The sequence below is a fragment of the Taudactylus pleione genome, unplaced genomic scaffold, assembly GCF_031769625.1.
Source record: "Taudactylus pleione unplaced genomic scaffold, aTauple2 ptg000069l, whole genome shotgun sequence".
In the NCBI taxonomy this organism is placed as follows: Eukaryota; Metazoa; Chordata; class Amphibia; order Anura; family Myobatrachidae; genus Taudactylus; species Taudactylus pleione.
In genome coordinates this window covers 10,995,072-11,016,615 of record NW_028284471.1, presented here as the reverse complement: position 1 = coordinate 11,016,615, position 21,544 = coordinate 10,995,072, and the positions used below count along the sequence as shown (strand labels likewise).

Genomic DNA, 21,544 nt, shown 5'->3' with positions numbered 1-21,544 from the left:
ATGCATGCCAATTAATATAAGGTAAGCTTAAATTCAGCATTTAAAGCAATCGTGTGTATATGTGTGTATATATATATAATATATAATTATAAGGACATTATTCTAAAACAATTTGTGCTAAAAAAATAAATAAATCTGTTTTGTGGACACTTATGAAAACGTAACCAAGCATTGCCCATAGCAAAACTAATTATAATCTCACACTTGGGTTCACAATGTTTCTTTTGCACCATTTTTCATAATTTGCACCTCCTTCCCGTATGTTTTGAAAAAGAGGCTCTATCATATAGTAGAAGGACAACATACCTGAATTATGTCACCAATATATATGTCTAATAGAGATCTATCATTTTTTAACAATATGGGCCTCATTTTGAGTTGGCCGCTGCTGCAGCTGCAGACACATAGCAGACTGTGCATGCACCGCACCATGCATATGCACCTTGACAGAGGATATGAAAGCATCTGGGTCACTCCATGCGTGGCTGAATCTCTACATCCATGAAATTAGCATATTTGGGTGGCTAATTTAAAACTAGAGATGAGGGGGTTCAGATTAGTTCGGATTTTCCCGCCAAATTCAGATTTTTCCCGCCAAAAATCTGGTCTCGGAAAGAGGAAAAATTTAATTTTTCATGGACATATATCATCATTCCTGGATTTTTGGCTGGAAAAATCCGAATTTGGCGGGAAAATCCGAGCTAATCCGAACCCGCTCATCTCTACTTAAAACACCCGGTAAAGATCTGTCTTGTGGGAGTGCTATTAGCTGTTTAGTCAGATTTCTGTATTCTTATGAAACTTGTGTATGACAGATAAATTGCAGCGAACCTTCGGTAGGAGTAGTTGATGACACTAATGAGGATGCAGTATGGATAGTCGTACTAGCATAAGGTTGTAAATCTGGCTTTCATGGCCATCCGCATTTGCCTCCAGCTCAGAATCGGGCAATATAAAGGGCACAACCTCTCAGATCTATTGCCCTGGTGACCTATTTCATAGTCGCACCTTCCGTATCTAAATTAACATTTTTATTTTGTCTTCACACAGGCTGTACAATAAAGATGCAGTTATTGAATTCTTGCTGGACAAATCTCCGGACAAACCACACGCAGATTCTGCAGCCCACTTAAAGAGCATGAAGGTATAGCACCCACTAACGCTTTCCGCGTGTCCAGGTTACTCACATACTCTGCATGTTTCTGGTCATTTTAGAGAACTCCCAATCTATTGAAATGTAATTGAAAGGATGTAGTCTTAACGATACACTGTTTATTCTGCATCTTTAATAAAGGGTAAAAACAGGTAATAACACACCATATCAAAGATCAGCATCACTGAATCATAGAAAATTGTCCAGTTAAATTAAATAATGAAGGCTACTGCTTAGCAAATGTAAAATGTGCTGTAGTATCCGGTAATTAAATATCTTCACTGTGTAAAGTGCACTACATAGAAATCAATAAGACATGCTGAGATCTGTACACTTGCAGTTTCATCAGTAATAACTCCCACTACTTACATTTTTGTAATTACCCTGATACTATTGCAGCTCTCTGTCCCCTCCCAGTGAACAGAATAATAGGTGCCATTTTTTGCATCTGCCATCTAAGAATGATCTGTGTGCTCCAGAGAATTGATGCCACTGTATGTTGCTGCGTGTGTAGGTTATTCAGCCCTCGGTCTTCTTTACATTTTTGCTTTTCCTGTAAGCTAATATAATTCAGTCATGTGAATGCATAATTCACTTTATTTGCTATTTCTCTGTAAAGACCACGTAGTGCTGTTCTCCACATTCTGCTTTTTTGCAACAAAGCTGATTTCATATAAGTAGATTAAATGAGCAGTTAGTCTTCTACTGACTTTCTACAGTAACTGTATGTACAGTGGAGTATTTCCTCCTTATTACCTGTAAAATACACATGCTATGCTGGCTGCTGTGGTGGAATAGAAAATCTTAAAAAGGCAAAGGAAAGCTAATTTTCTTACATTACTGTGTGTCCTAGGAGACTGTAAGCCAATAGCTTTTGAATTCCCATGTTTCTGTGTACTGCCCTTATTCTTGGCTGTGTCTGTCTTTACCATGGGAAATGAGCCATGCTGGATCTATTTGGTTAAACACCAGTAATTTCAGGTTTAATTAGCTGTGTAGTTGGTTAAACATGTTCTCTAAATACATGTCATTCTTTCCTGGCAGAATGTTATTGAGTTGAACCTGAGTGATAACCCAGCCTGGACTGGAGACAAAGGCAACACGAAAGGAGACAAATACGACGATCAGTGTGCGCAGTTTATCTGTCCTGTTGTTGGCCTGGAAATGAATGGCAAACACCGGTAGGTCCTGTAATAAATGTGACACTAAGAGCACATTCACACAAAATGGGTCCCTCGCTTACCGAACGAAAGATACATATGTGCCTTTCAGGAGGCAGCTTACTTGTGGGTGCTTGGCAACCTGGCGCAAAATGCAAACTAATGCCGACGTTCTCTGCCTAATTCTGATTGGCTGTATGCAACTGTAATCTTCCGAGTAATGCTATAAGATTGGGATGCAATCGGGAAACCGGCTGATATGATCCCAACAGCCGGCTTCCCGACTGCTTTATCCCGACGTGGGTTAAATGGCAGGCGTCTATATCTAGACGCCTGTCATTTTCCCAACGCCGGGAGACAGGCACCCGGCATCCTGATCAAAGGGATGCTGGGTGCCGCGAGCAGACAGCCGCATGGGGAGAGTTAGGTTTAGCGCACCCTGGGGGGACTTAGGGTTAGGCACCCCCCCTGAGAGGGTTAGGCTAGGGGGAAGGGGGTTAGGCACCTCCGGGGGGGGACTTAGGTTTAGGCAGGGGGGTTAGGGCTAGGCACTTACAGGGGGTATTAGGGTTAGGCACTTGGGGGGGAGGCCGGTGGTATTTCATACCGATTCCATAAGACTTTGTGGTTGCTACAATATATTACAATACAATATACAACTCGTACACAAGAGTATGAAGGCATGTAGCTATCATCCCTGCGGTCGGGATGCCGGCGCTCAGAAAATCAGAGCTGGAGTCCTGTCAGCAGTCGGAATCCCGGCGCCAGAATCCCGGCGGTAAGTATTAGGGATAGGGGGAGGGTTAGGTTTAGGGTTAGGCACTAGGGGGAGGGTTAGGGTTAGGCTGCAAGGGGAGAAGTTAGGGTGCAGGAGGGAAGGGTTAGGTTACTTACCAGCAGGTATCGGGATTCTGACTGTCTGGATGCCGCTGTCTGCATTCTGACCACCGACTGCCAGGATCCCGTACCAAACCCAGTATGAATTGCATACTGTAATTTTAGCATTTACTCCTACTACTGTGATGCTTCACCTCCCGGCATATACCAGACGTGTAACAACTGTACTGTCCTGGAATAAAGCAAGTGCATATACTGCACTTGCCGAGCTGCAATCGGCCGTTCTCCAAGCTAAGTAAAATCTGCTATTTGTGCATTATGCTCTTTCTATTTTGATGCAAATTCCTTACAACTCTTTATGAGTGTGCATTAGCCACCTTTCAGCTGAATTCTCCTCTCAGGAACTGTATCACTGGGGTATTATAACAAAAAAACCTCTTTCATATAAAGTCCTTTTTTTTTTTCTCTAGATAGAAAAGTGCTACAACATGCATGATTTAAAATTAAAAAAAATAAAGTTTGAGTCGTAACTAATGGTGAAATTGTAAGCGTCACTTGTAACATGTCCTCCTTCTCCCTAGGTTCTGTGTGCTGAGACACTGCGGATGTGTGTTTTCTGAGCGGGCACTAAAGGAAATAAAAACGGATGTTTGTCACAAGGTATGTGCATGTAAATGAGTCGCCATACAGGCATGTTTGCTCTATGATACCTAAAATAAGCTGTGCCAGGTAATGCAATAATAGATAAATCAAGTAGTTGTAACAGTCTCGCAAGAGACCTTGGGGGGCACATGTTTAGCCTTGTAAAGAGTAAACAAGCGGAGAAATGCTAGCTAAAAGCTCATTGGTTGTTATGGGCAACTTCTCCACTTTTTACCTAGATTTGTTGCTGTTGGTGTGATGCCTGTGTTGGTAAAGGTCATGTTTGAAACTTTGACATGCATGTGGATATTATCATGTAGGTGTAAAACAAAACTTGCCTAATTCAGTACAAGCTCTGGTGAGCCCTTTTCTTTTGTTCATGCTACATATCTGGATCTCAGCAAGAGGTTTCAGTAGGGAGTCCGCAGCAGATGGATTTGCACCTGCAGACTATATATGGTGAATCGTCCAGGGAATGAACGATTTAGGGAAATCTCATATTTAAGTGGATGGTGTATGTAGAAGATACAACATAAAAACTATATTGAGACGTGCCATTATTACTATGAATACTTTTACAATACATTTTTGGTTTAAATATTGAAGGAATAGTTAGATTTGTATTAAAAAAAAAAACAAAAAAAAAAACAGAAGTATAGAAATTACCAGTGAGTGAACGCACAAATGCCAGCAAATTAATAGTATGACTTGCATCAATAAAGCATAGTCAATAGAGCTAAGATTGTATGCACTAAAATTTAACATTACTGTATCAAACTTGAAAATGTTCATTCACTGGCTGATTCACCTTTTTTTATAATAAATATATATATATATATATATATATATATATATATACACACTGTATTTTCGGTGTTCATTTCATGCTTGTCCCGATTTTATAGTGGCGGGAGGCTTTAACAACCCGTAGCCAATCAGATCATGAAAATGTTCTCAGTAGCAAATATTAATCAGAGATATGATTGCGATGATAATATGTGTGAATTAATAATGGACATTGAAATAGCAGATGACACCGTCAGAACCAGGCTAATCATGGTATTCACCAGAGCTTTCCTGCTTGTCGCTACTCGGTGGTCCTCTGTTTTGTACACAATAACAAGGACCATGTGACAGGGGCAGGGTGTTCTACAGAGTAGTGATGTGAGACACATGTTGCTGCAGGAAGATTATAATGTTACAAAACAAAAATGCACTTAACGGTAAAAAAATTCAGTCATCTAAATTGTTGATAATTCCCCCACCTCCCTCCCCCCAGTTGCTAATGTCAACCTGCCTCTCTGGGTGAAAATAACAAATCATTGTAGAATTGTTGATGTAGAACAAGATATGGCTGCAATGTTTTATATTAAATAGTATTTAATAAACCATGCACTCCTCCTATATTGTAAATGTATCTCAGCTGCTGTTTATATGGCAATACAAAGTGGTTTAGTCATTGTGTAAACGGCTAGATGATCCCCCGGGGTTGTCGCTAGGTTTCTAGTTGCTAATCCTGTATTTATGTTGTGTAAAATCATTATCAGCTCTTCCTCTGAGAGTTGGCTCCCTTCTGCAGGTTAGATTAGATCTGCATTCATTTGCTTCTTTCCACCTACCGTTCTGGATCTATCATTCCGCACTCTGAGTCATTTGTATAGAGTTGTGTTGAGTCATTGTTTCGCTGCTCTTGTTGAAGACCATAAGCGTTACCAATATTTAAATATGCTCTAAATGATTCTAATTAAATAATATGGTACATGATTTTAATATAAGAATATTTTTGTTTAATCTTGATGGAATTATTAAAATATTTTTTTTCTATCTTGAAATGTAGAAATTAATATATTTGTTATTAGACAAATATGCATAAAGCCCCCTTAAAGAAAATACAAATCTTATTAACTATTTGTTTTAGTGCACTCATGTTTTGTAAAGGTAAATAGTTTAATACTCTGCACTGCCTACAAATCAGAACAGTCACCAAACATAGGTGCCCATTTATCAAAGTGTATTTGAGGTAAAATCCCCAAAAACACCGGTTTTTGGGGGTTTACCTCAAATACTAAGTATCCCCCGTATGTATGAAGGAGGGACCGCAGCAGGTATCTCCGATACCTCCTGTGCTCCCTCCATTGCCGCTGGCAGTCGCCTCCCCCATAGGTTTCTATGGGGGAAACGATGCTGCCAAATTTACCAATATCCGGAATACGATGCATTCCAGATATTGGGCCCCGCAGCTAACGCCATCTGAAGGTGGCGTCGGCCGCTGTAGCCTATGGGCTAAACCGCGCACTATTAGCCGGTGAAGGGATTCGCCGGAACCGTACCAGCTATGGCGGATGTGCATGTGCAGTCCACGGGACTGCACATGCGCACCACCCCCTGCAGTGGCTGGCCGCTCTCCGGAGACACCGCAGGGGCGAACTCCTTTCGGAGTCCATTTCCCTGCATGTCCCGGATGATACATCCAGCCGAAGAGATCACTTTTTGTAAATCGATCAGGGGCGTTACTAGCATGCCCTGATCGCTTTGCAAAAGCAAACCTTGATAAATGGGCCCCATAGTATTGCAAATTGAGTAAAAGCAGTGCTAGATTATTACACACATTAGGAATTGATAAAAATGTATAAATGTGTTCAACATTTTTACAGGACATCAAAAAGTATTTGAGCACCAATATTCTCAATGATTTGGCAGTTTAAAAAAGATGAAAAACAAAGACTAATAATAAACGATATTGCATTCTAAAACACAATGCTAGCAATATGACAATTATACTGGAAGCAGGAAAATCTTTATTAGTTGTACTCCTTTGATCCTGGAGGCCTATTGTATATGCCGTCTGTGCCCTGTAACTGGCATCAAAGGCTTTTGTGACAAGAACATGGTGCCACTTGCACTATGGGGTGAAACAGTGCAGTTCTACCCCTCCTACTTCCATCCTCTGTTCTGTGGATCTTGTGGTAGCTTGTAGGAGGAAGCAGAGGGGATGGCATGGTGGGTACGAGCAGAGTGGGAGTACTGTAATACAGATGTGGCCCATCAGGCATGTTCTCCAAATATCCTTTTGTTATTGGTACATTGTTCATCTCTTCAGCCCATTCTGCAGCAATAAATCCCATTTAGAAATAACAGTAAAACAATTGCAAATGTATCTCCTGTAAAATATTGTTCTCACATAGGCTTTCATATCAGTGATTTTGAACTCGCATGACACCACCCTTTTATTTGAGACCATTGTTTTACAGTATGGAGAACACTAGTATATAAATTAAAAGGTGCCGGCTCCTGCCACTTCACTTCCTCCCTCTGTTGGAAACCTCTCACTGAACTTGTATGTATAACTCTTGCTAAATAATGAATATATAAAAAGTAAAATAAAAGTAGAGCCTCTATCCGTATGTGTTCTAATTGTTAATTTGCTTGTTTGGAGAAAGCATGGGTAATGACATTAGCCGTGCTCTGTATTATGATCTTCAATTTGTTAGCATAGTGCCGAGAAAGTTATTGACATTCTTGACACTTGATGTGTTGTAATGAAAGCTATATATGATCAGCTCTCATGTTCTGCGCACGTCCTTCACGATCTCCCATGCAAATCTGCACAATATTCCAAATCAGGCTGCAATTTGCACATTGTCACTTAGTCAAATACAGAATCACATTCCTCCAGGAAACTCAGACATGTTTTGATTTTGGACTGCGTGCATTGCTGGGTATCTTTGAATCCGTTATCATGGGCTAGTCCTCTTGGAATACTCATCTTCAAAATACCAGTTCTTTTCCACATGAACATCTGCTTCCTTTAGAACTTTAAGCCTGTAATGCATTTCCAAGCAGTCTGTGACTAGTGGGTATTGGCTTGGATCGAATTTGTTAGCGAATAAATGAGGCGATTTGGTCAGCCACTGCAGGTCTCCCAGTCCATATACACAGATGTCTCGGACATAATGGCCTTAAAAGGGATAGAACAATGTTTGTAATTAGTGTAAATAATGATAAAGTAATAAAAAGCATGTTCTGTGTTGTTTTGCTACTTATATAATAGTTACTTTATTTAATTGCCTGGAGGTACATGAGATTGTATAGTCTACATGTAGTTTTGTTGGAGTTGCCTACCTGCTCTCTATTGTCTTTTCAATCCTATTCACATCTGCTTATGCCCCGATTCTAAAATAGTCACACATCCATTGCCTGAAGGCCACACTTGGAGTATACTGTATTGTGAAAGTATTGGAGTACTTCAGTAAAACACAAGGTATGTGTAAATGTGATGATTGGGCAAGGACTGATGTGAATGATAAGGGCGTTGTGCAATTTGAAATACAAGTAAAAGACCCTTAAACTGACCACACATGAGACCACGATCTAATCAAAATCAATCCGATCATTACCTGGCATGTTTGTAACTGTTGTGAGATGGCCACTGTCTGTCCAAGTGCGATTTAAATTTCTCGCAACAAGACAATGGTGATGTGCTAATAAACAAATAATATACTATGTAGTTCCAGAAATGGCAAAAAAAAATTCTCAAGACACCACCTAATATAATATTAATAATCTTTGTAAAAATGGAATAAGTCAGCACATATAACCACATTTACACTTATAAATAATCACATTTATCCAATATAGAAAGACTCAAATACACTCCTAAGAATTGAAATATATAAAAAATATACTGCCTCTAATAGAAATGAATCACTGGATCTTTAATGCCTGGAGCAGTCTCCTGTCAAAATTAATGACATGTGGAAAATCCAATAATAAATATATAAAGCTCTTTCTGTATGATATAAGTGTGCACACTGTTATACTAGTCTCTCACCACATCTATACCTAGTTGCAGAGTACCATGAACAATCTGTTGCGTTTGGAAGGACACCTCCTATGAAGCATGCTCACAGTGGGCACTCCTGGTAAGTAGTGGGGTTCCGGTCGGTGTTTCACGTGGGCAGCTGATAACCAAGGGAGTTTCCAAAGCTCAATCCAAAGGAAAGTGAGCTGTTCTGAGTCATCCGCTTGTATACAGTCAGGTGCATAAATATTGGGACATTGACAGAATTTTCATATTTTGGCCTCTATTCACCATCACAATGGCTTTGAAATGAAACAAACAAAATGTGCTTTAACTGCAGACTTTCAGATTTAATTTGAGGGTAATTACATCCAAATCAGGTGAAAGGTGTAGGAATTACAACGGTTTCTATATGTGCCTCCCACTTCTTAAGGGGCCAAAAGTAATGGGACTATCAACTCAGAAGCTATTTCATGGACAGGTGTGGGCTATTCCCTCGTTATTTCATTATCAATTAAGCAGGTAAAAGGTCTGGAGTTGATTCTAGGTGTGACATTTGCATTTGGAATCAGTTGCTGTCGACTCTCAATATAAGATCCAAAGAGCTGTCACTATCAGTGAAGCAAGCCATCATTAGGCTGAAAAATCAAAACAAACCCATCAGAGAGATAGCAAAAACATTAGGTGGCCAAATCAACTGTTTGGAACATTCTTAAAAAGAAAGAATGCATCGGAGAGCTCAGCAACACCAAAAGACCCGGAAGACCACGGAAAACAACTGTGGTGGATGACAGAAGAATTATTTCCCTGGTGAAGAAAAACCCTTTCACAACAGTTGGCCAAATCAAGAACACTCTCCAGGAGGTAGGTGTATATGTGTCAAAGTCAACAATCAACAGAAGACTTCACAAGAGTGAATATAGAGGGTTCACCACAAGATGTAAACCATTTGTAAGCCTCAAAAACAGGAAGACCAGATTAGAGTTTGCCAAACAACATCTAAAAAAGCCATTACAGTTCTGGAACAACATCCTATGGACAGATGAGACAAAGATCAACTTGTACCAGAGTGATGGGAAGAGAAGAGTATGGAGAAGGAAAGGAACTGCTCATGATCCAAAACATACCACCTCATCAGTGAAGCATGGTGGTGGTAGTGTCATGGCGTGGGCATGTATGGCTGCCAATGGAACTGGTTCCCTTGTATTTATTGATGATGTGACTGCTGACAAAAGCAGCAGAATTAATTCTGAAGTGTTTTGGGCAATATTATATGTTCATATTCAGTCAAATGCTTCAGAACTCATTATACGGCGCTTCACAGTGCAGATGGACAATGACCCGAAGTATACTGCAAAAGCAACCAAAGAGTTTTTTTAAGGCTAAAAAGTGGAATGTTATGCAATGGCCAAGTCAATCCCCTGACCTGAATCCGATTGAGCATGCATTTCACTTGATGAAGACAAAACTGAAGGGAAAATGCCCCAAGAACAAGCAGGAACTGAAGACATTTGCAGTAGAGGCCTGGCAGAGCATCACCAGGGATGAAACCCAGCGTCTGGTGATGTCTATGCGTTCCAGACTTCAGGCTGTGATTGCCTGCAAAGAATTTGCAACAAAGTATTAAAAAGTGAAAGTTAGATTTAGGATTGTTTAGTTTGTCCCATTACTTTTGGCCCCTTAAAAAGTGGGAGGCACATATAGAACCGTTGTAATTCCTACACCGTTCACCTGATTTGGATGTAATTACCCTCAAATTAAATCTGAAAGTCTGCAGTTAAAGCACTTCTTGTTTGTTTAATTTCAAAGCCATTGTGGTGGTGAATAGAGGCCAAAATATGAAAATTCTCTCAATGTCCCAATATTTATGCACCTGACTGTATATGTGCTGATGGAGCTTCCATCTCCCGGCTTGAGACTCAGGGCCTGATTCAGAGCCGGACGCTATTTGCGCTCGCTCGTTCAGAAAAAGGGGCCGGCTATTTAAATTGGGTGCTCGCTCTTTGCGGTCTGTTGATGCCTCTGTCTGACGAAACATGCGCTCGCTATTTTGTAAAGACTCCCCCTGGCCGCTCGCATCATACGTCATCTCCGCTATTTATTTGATTAGTCGAGTACATCGAAAGACATCTGAACTGCTCGCAGTGCTTGTGGTAGGATTTTCCTACCGCAGTCATGCGAACAGTTCAGGCTAAGAGACAACCAAGTGACGTGGTCGATTACGCTGCTTTGTTAATTATGCACACCCTTAAAACGCCCGTTTTGACTGTTTGGCATGCCTGCGTTCGGATCTCCACTCCCCGTTTTCAAGCACCTTCCCCTGTTACCACCCACAAACGCCTCATCCTGTCACTCTAATTAGCAGGCACTCGCTATTTTGCGAACACACTATTTCCGACCGCACTGACTGGTTGGCGCATGCGCATTATGACCCATACGCATGCGCAGATGTGCGAACATCGCTCGGAGCGAACGAGCGGCTGCTTACGAGCGGCTCTGAATCAGGCCCTCAGTCTATTAGGCTTCCACAGAACAAGATCCCAGTTTCAGTAGTGTGGCAGCAAAGCTACTGTAATATATGATCACTGGCAGGTAAATCTCTGACCGTTTTCGCTCCAATATGGGGGCTTTATCAAAGATAGCTCTCTTTGATAAAGCCCCCATATTGGAGTGAAACAGCGAATTGTTCATGGGACTCTGCTACTTGGTATCGATGTGGAGAGAGACTGGTATAACAGGGTGCGCACTTAGGGCCTAATTCAGACCCGCTCACGAGCGCTGAGCGCTCGCAAGCAGGTCGATGTTGGCCCAGTGCGCATGCACACGACGGACCCGGCTCCTTTGTGCGCATGCGCGAGACCCGGGTAGCGATGGGCAAGCCGTCGCCATGGGTCTCGCTACAAAGGGAGCGTACTGTCGATAATGAGTGACAGCACGCCCCCTTTGGTGGGCTTGCCGGGGGCGTGGCTGGCCAGACGGAGGTGTTCCCATGGGAACGCATCAGAAGTGATGTCAGTGGGAGTGCTTTCGGCTCAGATAAAGCCAAAAGCACTCCAGGACTTGTGGCAACGAGACCCTACCACAAGGGTCTCGTCGCAAGCCCGATGGTCGCGACCATCTTCCTGGCCGCTAGCTATAGCTGTGGGTAGTCACCCACAGCTAGACGAGCGGACATGAGGCCGCTCTACAAATGAAGAAGGACGGCCCTGATTCAGAGTGAGCACTCTGTCAGAGCGTCCGGCTCTGAATCAGGGCCTTATACCAATCAGAAAGAGCTTTATATATTCATTATTGGATTTTCCACATTAAAGATCCAGTGATTCATTTCTATTAGAGGCAGTATATATTTCAATTCTTAGGAGTGTATTTAACTCTTTCTGGATAAATGTGATATTTATAAGTGTAAATGTGATTATACGTACTGACTTATTCCATTTTTATAAAGATTATTAATATTATATCGGTGGTGTCTTGAGAATTTTTTTTCTGCCATTTCGGGAACTACATTGTATATTATTTGTTTATTAGCGCATCACCATTGTCTAGTTGCAGTATCTCTCTATATTAGTAGTGGGCAGACACAAGCCCATTGGGTGAATTTGCTGCTATAGTTTATAATGTTCTATTCATTAATTAGCGCCCAGTCTTTTTGTTTCTCTAATTTAAATTTCTGACCACACTTAAGGTGCCCATCCACTAGGCGATTAAATTGAACGATATCATTGTTCGATAATCGGTTGAAAATCGTTTGCAGATTGTTTAAAACATTTCTAAAACGACCAGCGATGCTCGCTCCCGCTGGTCATTTAGACATCTATCATCGGGCAAATATGCTGGACAACCTGACGATAATGTCAGGTTCAGGATGTTTGCAGATGATTTATATTCCTACACTGAATGCTCGTTCAGTGCAGGCTCATCACAGACTGACAAACGACTGCACAATTACAATGTCGTAATTGTGCAGTCATTTTGAGGTCTGCTAGTGGATGGGCAGCTTTACTGGACTCAGGGCTGGTGCCATACGGTCAGCTGACCTTGCACAGCAGGGAGGCGCTGGGCTGGAGAGGCGCCGCCGCCTTCTCTATTTGCCAAGCGCCCGCTGAGATTTTTGTTAACAGCGGGCACCCATCGGCTCCTTCCCTGCAGCCGGAGTCTGGAGTTCACTCTGCCTTCCTGGTCATGCAGCGAGTGAAGAGAAAAACGTCATGACGTCTCTCCCATAGTGCAGAGCGTGAGGAGCTGTCGGACGGCGGCAGGCGCAGATCTTCAGGCAAATACACTTAATGACACACAAAATTGTAAGGGGCACTACCACTGTGGGCATTGTAACTACTACTGTGTGCATTTCATAAGGGGCACTACTACTGTGGGCATTGCATAAGGGGCACTACTGTGTGTCGTAATGTAAATAATTGACACTACTATGTGATGTAATGTGAATCGGGCACAATGTGAGGTGTAATGTGAATAAGAGTGCGCAATTGTGCTGCATAATTTGAATTGGGGGTACTTTTGTGTATGGCCATTTCTTGTGAGACCACACCTTTTTTTTTGCGCTGTCTTCGATGCACACTGTCCCTTGATAATACATAGGAGGGTGCAAATTTACAGTTTGCAGGGGGGTGCCGAACACCCTACCAATGCCCCCTGACTGGCTCCTATGTGGTCTAGTTGTGATCCAGCCTCTTGGCCTCAACTTCAAATGGCCTGACCTTGTTAGACTTAGCCACCCACATCGGTTTATATTGTAATCCTGGCGCACAGGGCTGCATTCCAGCGTTCTCCAGTTATTTGTATATTTTATGCTTCTGGATTAAAAGATGTAATAAACTCACCCATGGGGAACGTTTCCTAATGAATGAAAGTAAATGTGAAGATAAACTCTTACCAGTACAGCCAGAGTGGGAGATCCCCTGTTGGTCCCTCCATTTAATGGCTCGGATGTTCCCCTCCCACCCAGCATCGGGTGTGGATCCTGGGACACCTGCAATATGAAGTTTCACTTAAACCAATAATTTTGTTTAAATGAACTAGTAACAAACAAAATAAATAATATATTTGGTTAGATGAGGATTACTATATAATCCCTTTAAACTGGGACACTCATGAATTACAGGTTCTGTGGCTGATTAAAACCAGGTGAAATGCAGGCATGAAGTCAGCCAGTCACAGCACCTGTCTATTTCATGAGTGTCTCAATTTATTGAGATAGTAAGTCTAATAGATTAAAAAAAAATGAAAAGTCTTCAAGTTTTATAAGATAACCCCTTATAAACTCAGTATGTGGCAAAATTGCACATATTTAATGAGTATATAGTGATCAAATTCAATCAAAATGCCCCAAAAGTCCCCGAAGCTCATTTACATATGTAATATACGATCTATGCTATTAAAGTGTAATGACCTAGTCCCCCAATGTGTACAGTCATATAAAACAAGTCCTTTTTGACTGTGTCTCTTTAGGTTATTATGTAACACATTTGTTTCTGCATGAACATGTCCTAGATTATGGAACCACAGCCTGCTTACTGTTCAGAGTCTCATTTGTTTAGGGATTCGCATTTACCCATATTCCCATTGTTTTAAATGATCACAAACTGGTCCAGATAATCTAATACAGTCATTATGTCAGGAATGGGCAAAATAATGTTGAATTCAAATGTACGACCCAGCAGTATATTTTTTCAGAAGCTTCTCATTTATTGACATCAACAGAAAACATATTCAACATATTGGGCCCTGGTATTCTTTGGGTGTACTTCTTACCTTGGTCCTGGAATTTGTCCAACCCTACATTATGCTGTGTGTCCCCAATCCTAATGCATATATTGTTGCTGGTTCTTTATAGATTGGGAACTCCGTTTTTCACCAGAGTTGCATATCTGGATAGTTCTTGTTGAAAAACATCTTTGAAGTGTAACCATGCAGTACAAACCAAAACATGTGTAATCAATAACCCTGCTTTAACTTTCAGACTTGCCTTGTGCTAAGGCTGTTTAAGAAGATGTTTGAATTCATTGTTTGAATTAATTTAAATTAAATTCCCAGCTTTTAACTGGCCCCACATGATCAAACTCATATACTTGATAGGCCAAAACAACTGGTGAATTATACTGCACAGATCTGATAGTTCAACCAACAAGCCTAATGTCTGGTTCATATATATATATCGGCACAGTTGACAGATAAACGCTCACAAAAGCAATTGTGTTAACCTGTAAACTAGATTTTGTTGTCCTTTACTAGAGAACGCAATTTGAATTTGATCAGTCTCAGTGGTTGTTTTGGCTTATCATGAAGCTATGTTGGCTTATACTGGTCAAAATCTGCTTAATTGGCTGACGTGATGCGAATAATATGATGGACTGATTAGAGCACCAATGAAATCAGCAGTCACTCCTATTTAATTCTACTCAGTCTCTTACCTCTCATCCTGTTAAGAGTCACCCAGTAGTGCTCATCTGGACTGTAGGTATCCTTTGACCACTCAAGAAGATCTTTTGCACGCTTGTCTGATAATACAAATTGTACAAAGTCCCATGTGAGGGCATAATAAGCTGTTCCAAAGTACAAGGTGATATTGTGAGGCGGACTTCCTTTCTCTTCTTTGGTTGGATAAACGTACGACATTTCCATGTGAACAAATTCTTTATAACTGGAACCTGTCCGGTATTTCATATTCTGTGGCTGTATCACACCAGGCGTTAGGTTTCTGCCATTCCATTTGCCTTTTAGATACTTTACAATTTCTCTGTTTGTTTTAATAGGAAAGTCTTGCCCACAAACATTGATGACATGCTTCCATGGAGTATCTGAGTTTACCAAGTCCTCCATGCAGTTGATGTCTGCCTGTAGGCGTGAAATACCTGCGTACACAACAGTCTCCTGTCTTGAAGAAATAAAAATGTTTCTGAAGCAGCTGGTCAGCCTCTGCACAGCTTGGCTGTATGCCTTGGGGGACTTTTGGTCAATGTGTATGCAGTAGACATTCTGAGGAGCATAGATGGCAGAGAGAAGTTTCACAAACATGTCTAGCTTTTTGTGTATGGTCATGATATAAGCCAGAGGGTAGCTTGCTTCCTCTTCAGACAGCGACTTTGTTATAAAGTGTAGCTCGTGTATCATGGTGGAACAGTTGCTTGTAGATTGAAGATATACAAGCCCCTTGTCTCTGTGCAGAAGGAGTGCCTCCTGGCAGAAATTTCCCACCATCAGAGCTGCGGGCTTCCCCTCAAACAGTGCCCCGCACAGCTCTCCTGGATAGAAACCACATTCCTTGACTTCTTTCCCAACAACCATCCGCTCCTCTTGCTGGTTAATGCTATTAATTGCTAACAAGACAATACAGAGCCCGGCACATACAACAAAGCCTGACTTTGTACAACCAAGAAAGCTCATTGTTTTCTCTACCACAAATTACTTGACATCCTTTGGTTTAAATCCTACATGGAAAAGGAAGAACATTTACTTTAAATAAAGCACTGACAACTGTGGTATTCTCAGTAGCACTTTGTAATTAAGGATGTGCAGGCTCGGTCTCAGAAAGAGGCAAAACGTCATCTTTCATTTACAAACATCATTCCTGGACAAAAGTCCATGAAAGATGACATTTTACCTCTTTGAGTCCCGATTTTTGGCGGGAAAATTCGAACTATTCCGAGCCTAGACATCCCTATTTGTAATACAGTTTAACAGCACATAAAAAAAATGTACTCTTGAGTAGCAATCTTTTCTTATAGGAATGTGAATCTGTTTTCAGGAAATCCTTTCCAACTGCACCCTCTTGAAGCTTTATATCAGTTTATAATTTATCTGTGGGGGAACAGTTAGTTATATGTTTAAACCAGCAATAATTTAAAAGGGGAAACCAGTTCCAGTGAGTGACAGATGTGACTCGCCGGAATCGCATCCATGCCTGGATCTCACAGTCTATTACACTAGGCCCAGAGAGTTTTACTAGCGCACCATATTAATCCTAAAAAAGTTGTGCCTTGAGTGAAAATAATCCAACCAATCTGCTGGCTGCATATGTGCGCGCTCACCTGTAATCTTTGCAGTCAGCAGAATCGCTACTCTCTCCTTCTTTAGAGGTGCACGGGAAAAGTATCAATGTTGAGGATACCGTATATAGCAGATGTGTGCAGCCGAAAATTGAGGTGATGTGCTGCGGCAAATCCTGCTGAAATTAATTGGCCCCATGTTTGGCTAGATATTGTATATGGTTAGTATTTGGTGAGGACTACCAGTAAAACTATCCTCTTCTCTACTGTATGACGTCTTTAGATTTGCATTTTTTTTTTATGTTTTCCATGTTAGTGATCATATTATTGCTTTGGTTATGTATAGTATTTGATTTAAAGACTTAACATAAAAACCTATGGGACTCACGTTAGTGATGCAGTCACCATATCAACATTCAAAATGTAAACAATCAGTGTTCACCATGTCGACAATGTTGTGAATTGTTGACATTCTGCAGGGAGCGGAAGGTTAGGCTGCAGAGAGGGAGGGTTAGGGTTAGGCTATAGAGGGAGGTTTAGGGACGATACTCACCGCCATAAACCCCTGCAGGATGAGTCAGAAGTCATTATGACTCCACCAGCGGACCCGGAAGATGCTGTCTGACCCGCCAAACAAGGTAAATCATTGCAGGACCACTTGGAACTTTTTGTCGACATTCTAATCCTGTCAATATGTCCTTCCTCACTGCCCACATGATTTATGTCGACATGCCAAGCATGTCGACATTCTCATGACGTCAAAATATACCACACCCTCACCCTGGGCTACCCAGTGATATTGTGATTTATATAATGTAAACTTGTTCACTTTCATTTTACTTTTTTCTTTTCAAATTGAGAATCCAAGTATTGATGTATTATTATTAAACGCCTGCTTTTACGTTTTGTTTGCTATTTGTTTTGTTTCCTTGCAAGAAAAGTACTCACTTCTTTTGCATGTAGCACACAAATACTAGGTTTATTTATATGTACTCTGAGATTTAAAGTTAAGCTTGCCTTCATTGTGGATGAGACCAAGCTTAACTCTAAATCGCAGAATACAGATAAATATGCATAGTATTTGTGTTACATGCAAAAACAAGAAGTTTCCCAGCTCAATAATTGTCTGCACATTTTAAATTTGTCCCCATTCTCTTTACACCTTATAGTTGGATTTACTCCTAACTCTAAATATAGAACTTTAGATATTTTTTTTTTTTTTTTTGCATAGTCTGTTTATACATGATGACTCCAGCAAGGATCTAGGTTACACAATTGTTCTCCTGAATATCAAGATTGTGATCAATATTGTAAAAACAAAAGGTGTATAGATATAGTATAGAGATTAAATGTGCATATTTAAAATTGAATAGCCTTTAAACTTTCAATTGTTAGGGTGGTTTTAAATTTGATGTAAGGAATTGGCATATAAATCATATTTTTTGGGCGAGGTGTAATAGGGTGTGAGTTTGGAAAATGAGTACAGAGCTATACACGCACATTTTCAGAACTCACCCTATGTAATACTTGCATGTTTCTCACATCCCCGCAGCGCACATTGGCAAAACACACATTCATATGTTTTACATTGCCCGAGTTGTATGCTGACAATGGCAATAGTGTGCGAGTGTTTCACTCGCACACTATTACTGTCTGAAAACCCGTTAAAAAAACAGACCTGCTTCAGGATAGCGACTCTAGTCTGAGCAGGTCCGAGATACACAGAAATATGCACAGATCCATGACGTCCATGCATCTCTCTGTGTGTTTAATATAAGGAAAGAGTAAAAAAACAAAAAAAGATGAACCCCCCCCTCTCACAAGCATAACCAGCCCCGGGCTCTGTAGAGACTGTCCTGGTTCTTTAAAATACAGGGGGGAAAAATGCGAGCATTTTATGAACCAGCACAAGGCTCTGATGAGCAGGTGCTGGTTGTGGAAATACAGGGGACAAAATGAGTAGGGGTCCCCTGTATTTTACATAACCAGCACCGGACTCTTTCTAGCGGCGGTGTAATGCCACAGCAGGGGGAACCTTTTCACTGGGTCCCCCGGCCAAAGCATTACACATGACCGCTAGACAGCCCAGCCGGGGATCCCTGGGGAGGTGTAAACCCCCAATAAAGGGGACCCCCTGTCCAGGGCACCCCAGACTTGGCCTGAAAGCACGTGGGCTGCCAGGTTGATTGCGTATAAAAGTGTGGTGTAAAAATAGATTTAATAATATTGTCTTCTGCTGGCGAACTACAGGTCACAGCAAGGAGGATTTAGACCATACAGGAAGATTTCTTTATATTTCAGAATAATTTTATACAATTATCCCTGGTATTTTTTTTAGCAAGAATGTTAATAAAAGTTACATTTTAAAACATTTCTGTTTTTAAAATATTTTCTATTTCAAGAGTGATACCAAAAAGAGGTTTTACTTTGCGTCTGTGCAGAAAATTTACTTCTGTTAATTCCATATTCTACTATGTCTTTAACTCAGTGACCCATTATATAACACTTGTTAAACTTTGAATATTGTAATTCCCTTATACCCTGAATCTGGCTCTGAGTAACATTACATTGTTACTGTTTGACAAATGAAAAGATGGTAAAATTACTTTTTTTTGTATGTAGGACATAGGAGTTAAATATTTTGCAAATGCATAGTGCAATATTAGGAACATTTGTCGATAACCTCAGTAGATAATGAAATTATAAAATAGAGGCAGCAGTAATATTACAATCTGCAGCTTACAATGCACTGTTTATTTTCTCGTCCCTGACTCTTGTTAAGGTGCGTATCCACTATGCGATTAACGGGATGATTGAACTATAACGACAACATTACCGTTCAATCGCTTTTTAATTGCCTGCAAATCATCAGCAAATTGGGCATTTAAAAGTAAAAAAACGACCAGCGATGCATGTGCCTGCTGGTCTTTTTTGACATCTATCATTGTCCGTACATGCTGGTCAACCTGAACGACTGAACGTGCAGTGTAGGCACATTACAGGCTGTGAAACGACAGCACGATTACAATGTCGTAATCGTGCTGTCGTTTCTATGTCTGTTAGTGGATACTCTGAGATTATGACACCCTTTTAAGATGTTTTGGACCAATTTGCCACAATGTAGCGTGTAAGGCCATTAATCAAGATCAACTTGTGTCTTGAAATGAGTGTTCTTACTAATCTACATGTGATGGGGATCTGTTAGATGTTAATTAAAGCCGGAAGTAAATAATTAGTCTGTCTATGTACGTGGTCAATACAATGCGTGTATACTGTATATAAATCTGACCAGCAATTCTAAATTACACCTCAGAACTAGTAGTTACATTCTTTCAGTTTAGTACTTGCCGCCTTCCTGCTATGATTCATTCTAACTTGTGGTTTGGTATTACTTTACTGTGTTTTTTTTTTTTTCTATCAGTATTGTTGCATGCTTCTGCTCTAAAAGCACAAGACCATATACTGTACATTTGTATATTGCTCAGCTCTCAGATGACTTATATAATTCTAAAATTAGTTGAAATACATTATTTCATCGCCAAACACACAGTAATCACTAATCATTCCTTTTTATGGATGTAGTAATTCATACATGTCTTAATGGTACATAATAATAAAATGACTTTCACTCAGATATTGGCTAAAACTAGTTTATCTAGCTGTTACTTTTTGAACATATTTAGTTGTTTTTTTAATTATTTTGTGCTCATACACGTGCCCACTTACCTTCAGCTTGTCATTTGAGGATTTCAGTTTTGCTATTACCCAGTTGAAAACCTCATCCCCCTACAGAAGTCACAGAACACAAATCATTCAGTTGTGGTTGTAGTGTTAGATGTTAACAGGCAAGGTTGTTTTTCCAAGCTAGCGTTATTGTGTTTCCTATCTATAGGCTGCACCTACGCCCCTGAGACCACACTCAAGCATCCTTTAGGGTTTCATTAAATGAAGCAGATCTGTGAGACACTGTGCCTTGCGTTCTTCATCCGATATAGTCATGTTAATTTTCATCTTAATCCTGTATTGATAGCAGTTCCGGTGTCAGGTATTTCCCATATCTTCTATTGTGCACATGTATTCTCATCTTTGCTGCCATCTGAAAGTCTACCCTGTTATGAAACCAGACAAGGTGTAGAGCTGCATGTTTGGGAACTTTGCCCAAGCAGCTAGATGAAAGAAATAAGCATTATTTAGCACTATAGTTACTTCCATCATAACTATTATATAATATGCCGACAATAAATTGCAAATGCATACAGGCAGAACATATAGAACTATATAAATGTCTCTAGACACCAATTTAGATTGCCCTAGCCCAGCAGTTCTCAAACTGTGGGTTGTGACCATCTCAGCTTGGGGTCGCGACTCACATGGGGTCAGGTTGATGACTCCTCTGAGCTCTCAGCCAGTGATCTGAGGAGAGTGAAACCAGTTGAACTTTCTGTTATTTCAGACTCCTTGGATCACTGGCTGAGAGATCCTGGAGGTTGGGGGGACACAGAATGTGTGATGATTGCTGTGGAGGGGGAAGAAACATCAGCAGGGGAGCATGAGGAATGAGGGGTGTGCTGAGCACAGAGCCCATGGGGGAACAGGGGTGCACATAGTGTGGGAATTGGAGGGGGGAAACAGAAATAAATGGATTTATTAAAAACCCACTGCCTCCCCCGTCATCAACCGCCTTCCACCTGAAACGCACTGCCCCCCTGTGTTTTCTCACTTACTGCCTCCCCGTCACCCTCTGCCTCTCCCTGTCACCCAATCACCCCCTGCCACTCCCTTTCACCCTCTGCCTCCCCCTGTCACCCACTGACTCCTATGGCACCCTTTGCCCCCCCCCCACACTGTCACCCACTCTCTTTCCTGCCACCCTCTGGCTCTCTGCCACCCTTTGCTGCTCCTTGTCACCCACTGCCTCTCTCTGTCACTCACTGCTTTTTGCTGCCTT

The 21,544-nt window shown here is 41.1% G+C and overlaps 2 protein-coding genes across 3 annotated transcripts in view; one reads left to right on the top strand and one right to left on the bottom strand.

Annotated features, from left to right (window-relative positions):
- Window positions 1-21,544, top strand: part of RTF2 (replication termination factor 2) — a 50,560-nt gene that overhangs the window by 1,672 nt on the left and 27,344 nt on the right. For both annotated transcript variants that reach the window (XM_088467116.1, XM_088467115.1), the window contains exons 3-5: window positions 1,051-1,144; window positions 2,198-2,334; window positions 3,732-3,810. In XM_088467116.1, coding sequence (XP_088323242.1) covers window positions 1,051-1,144; window positions 2,198-2,334; window positions 3,732-3,810 — 310 coding nt within the window. The remainder of the gene's footprint in view (window positions 1-1,050; window positions 1,145-2,197; window positions 2,335-3,731; window positions 3,811-21,544) is intronic.
- On the bottom strand, window positions 6,626-20,395 carry LOC148534313 (putative beta-1,3-galactosyl-O-glycosyl-glycoprotein beta-1,6-N-acetylglucosaminyltransferase 7). The gene is made up of 4 exons (XM_088467177.1): window positions 20,323-20,395; window positions 15,022-16,038; window positions 13,485-13,580; window positions 6,626-7,750 (listed from the first exon to the last, which is right to left on the bottom strand). Exons 2-4 carry the CDS (start codon window positions 15,992-15,994, stop codon window positions 7,530-7,532), a joined length of 1,290 nt encoding a protein of 429 aa, XP_088323303.1. The 5' UTR covers window positions 15,995-16,038; window positions 20,323-20,395; the 3' UTR covers window positions 6,626-7,529.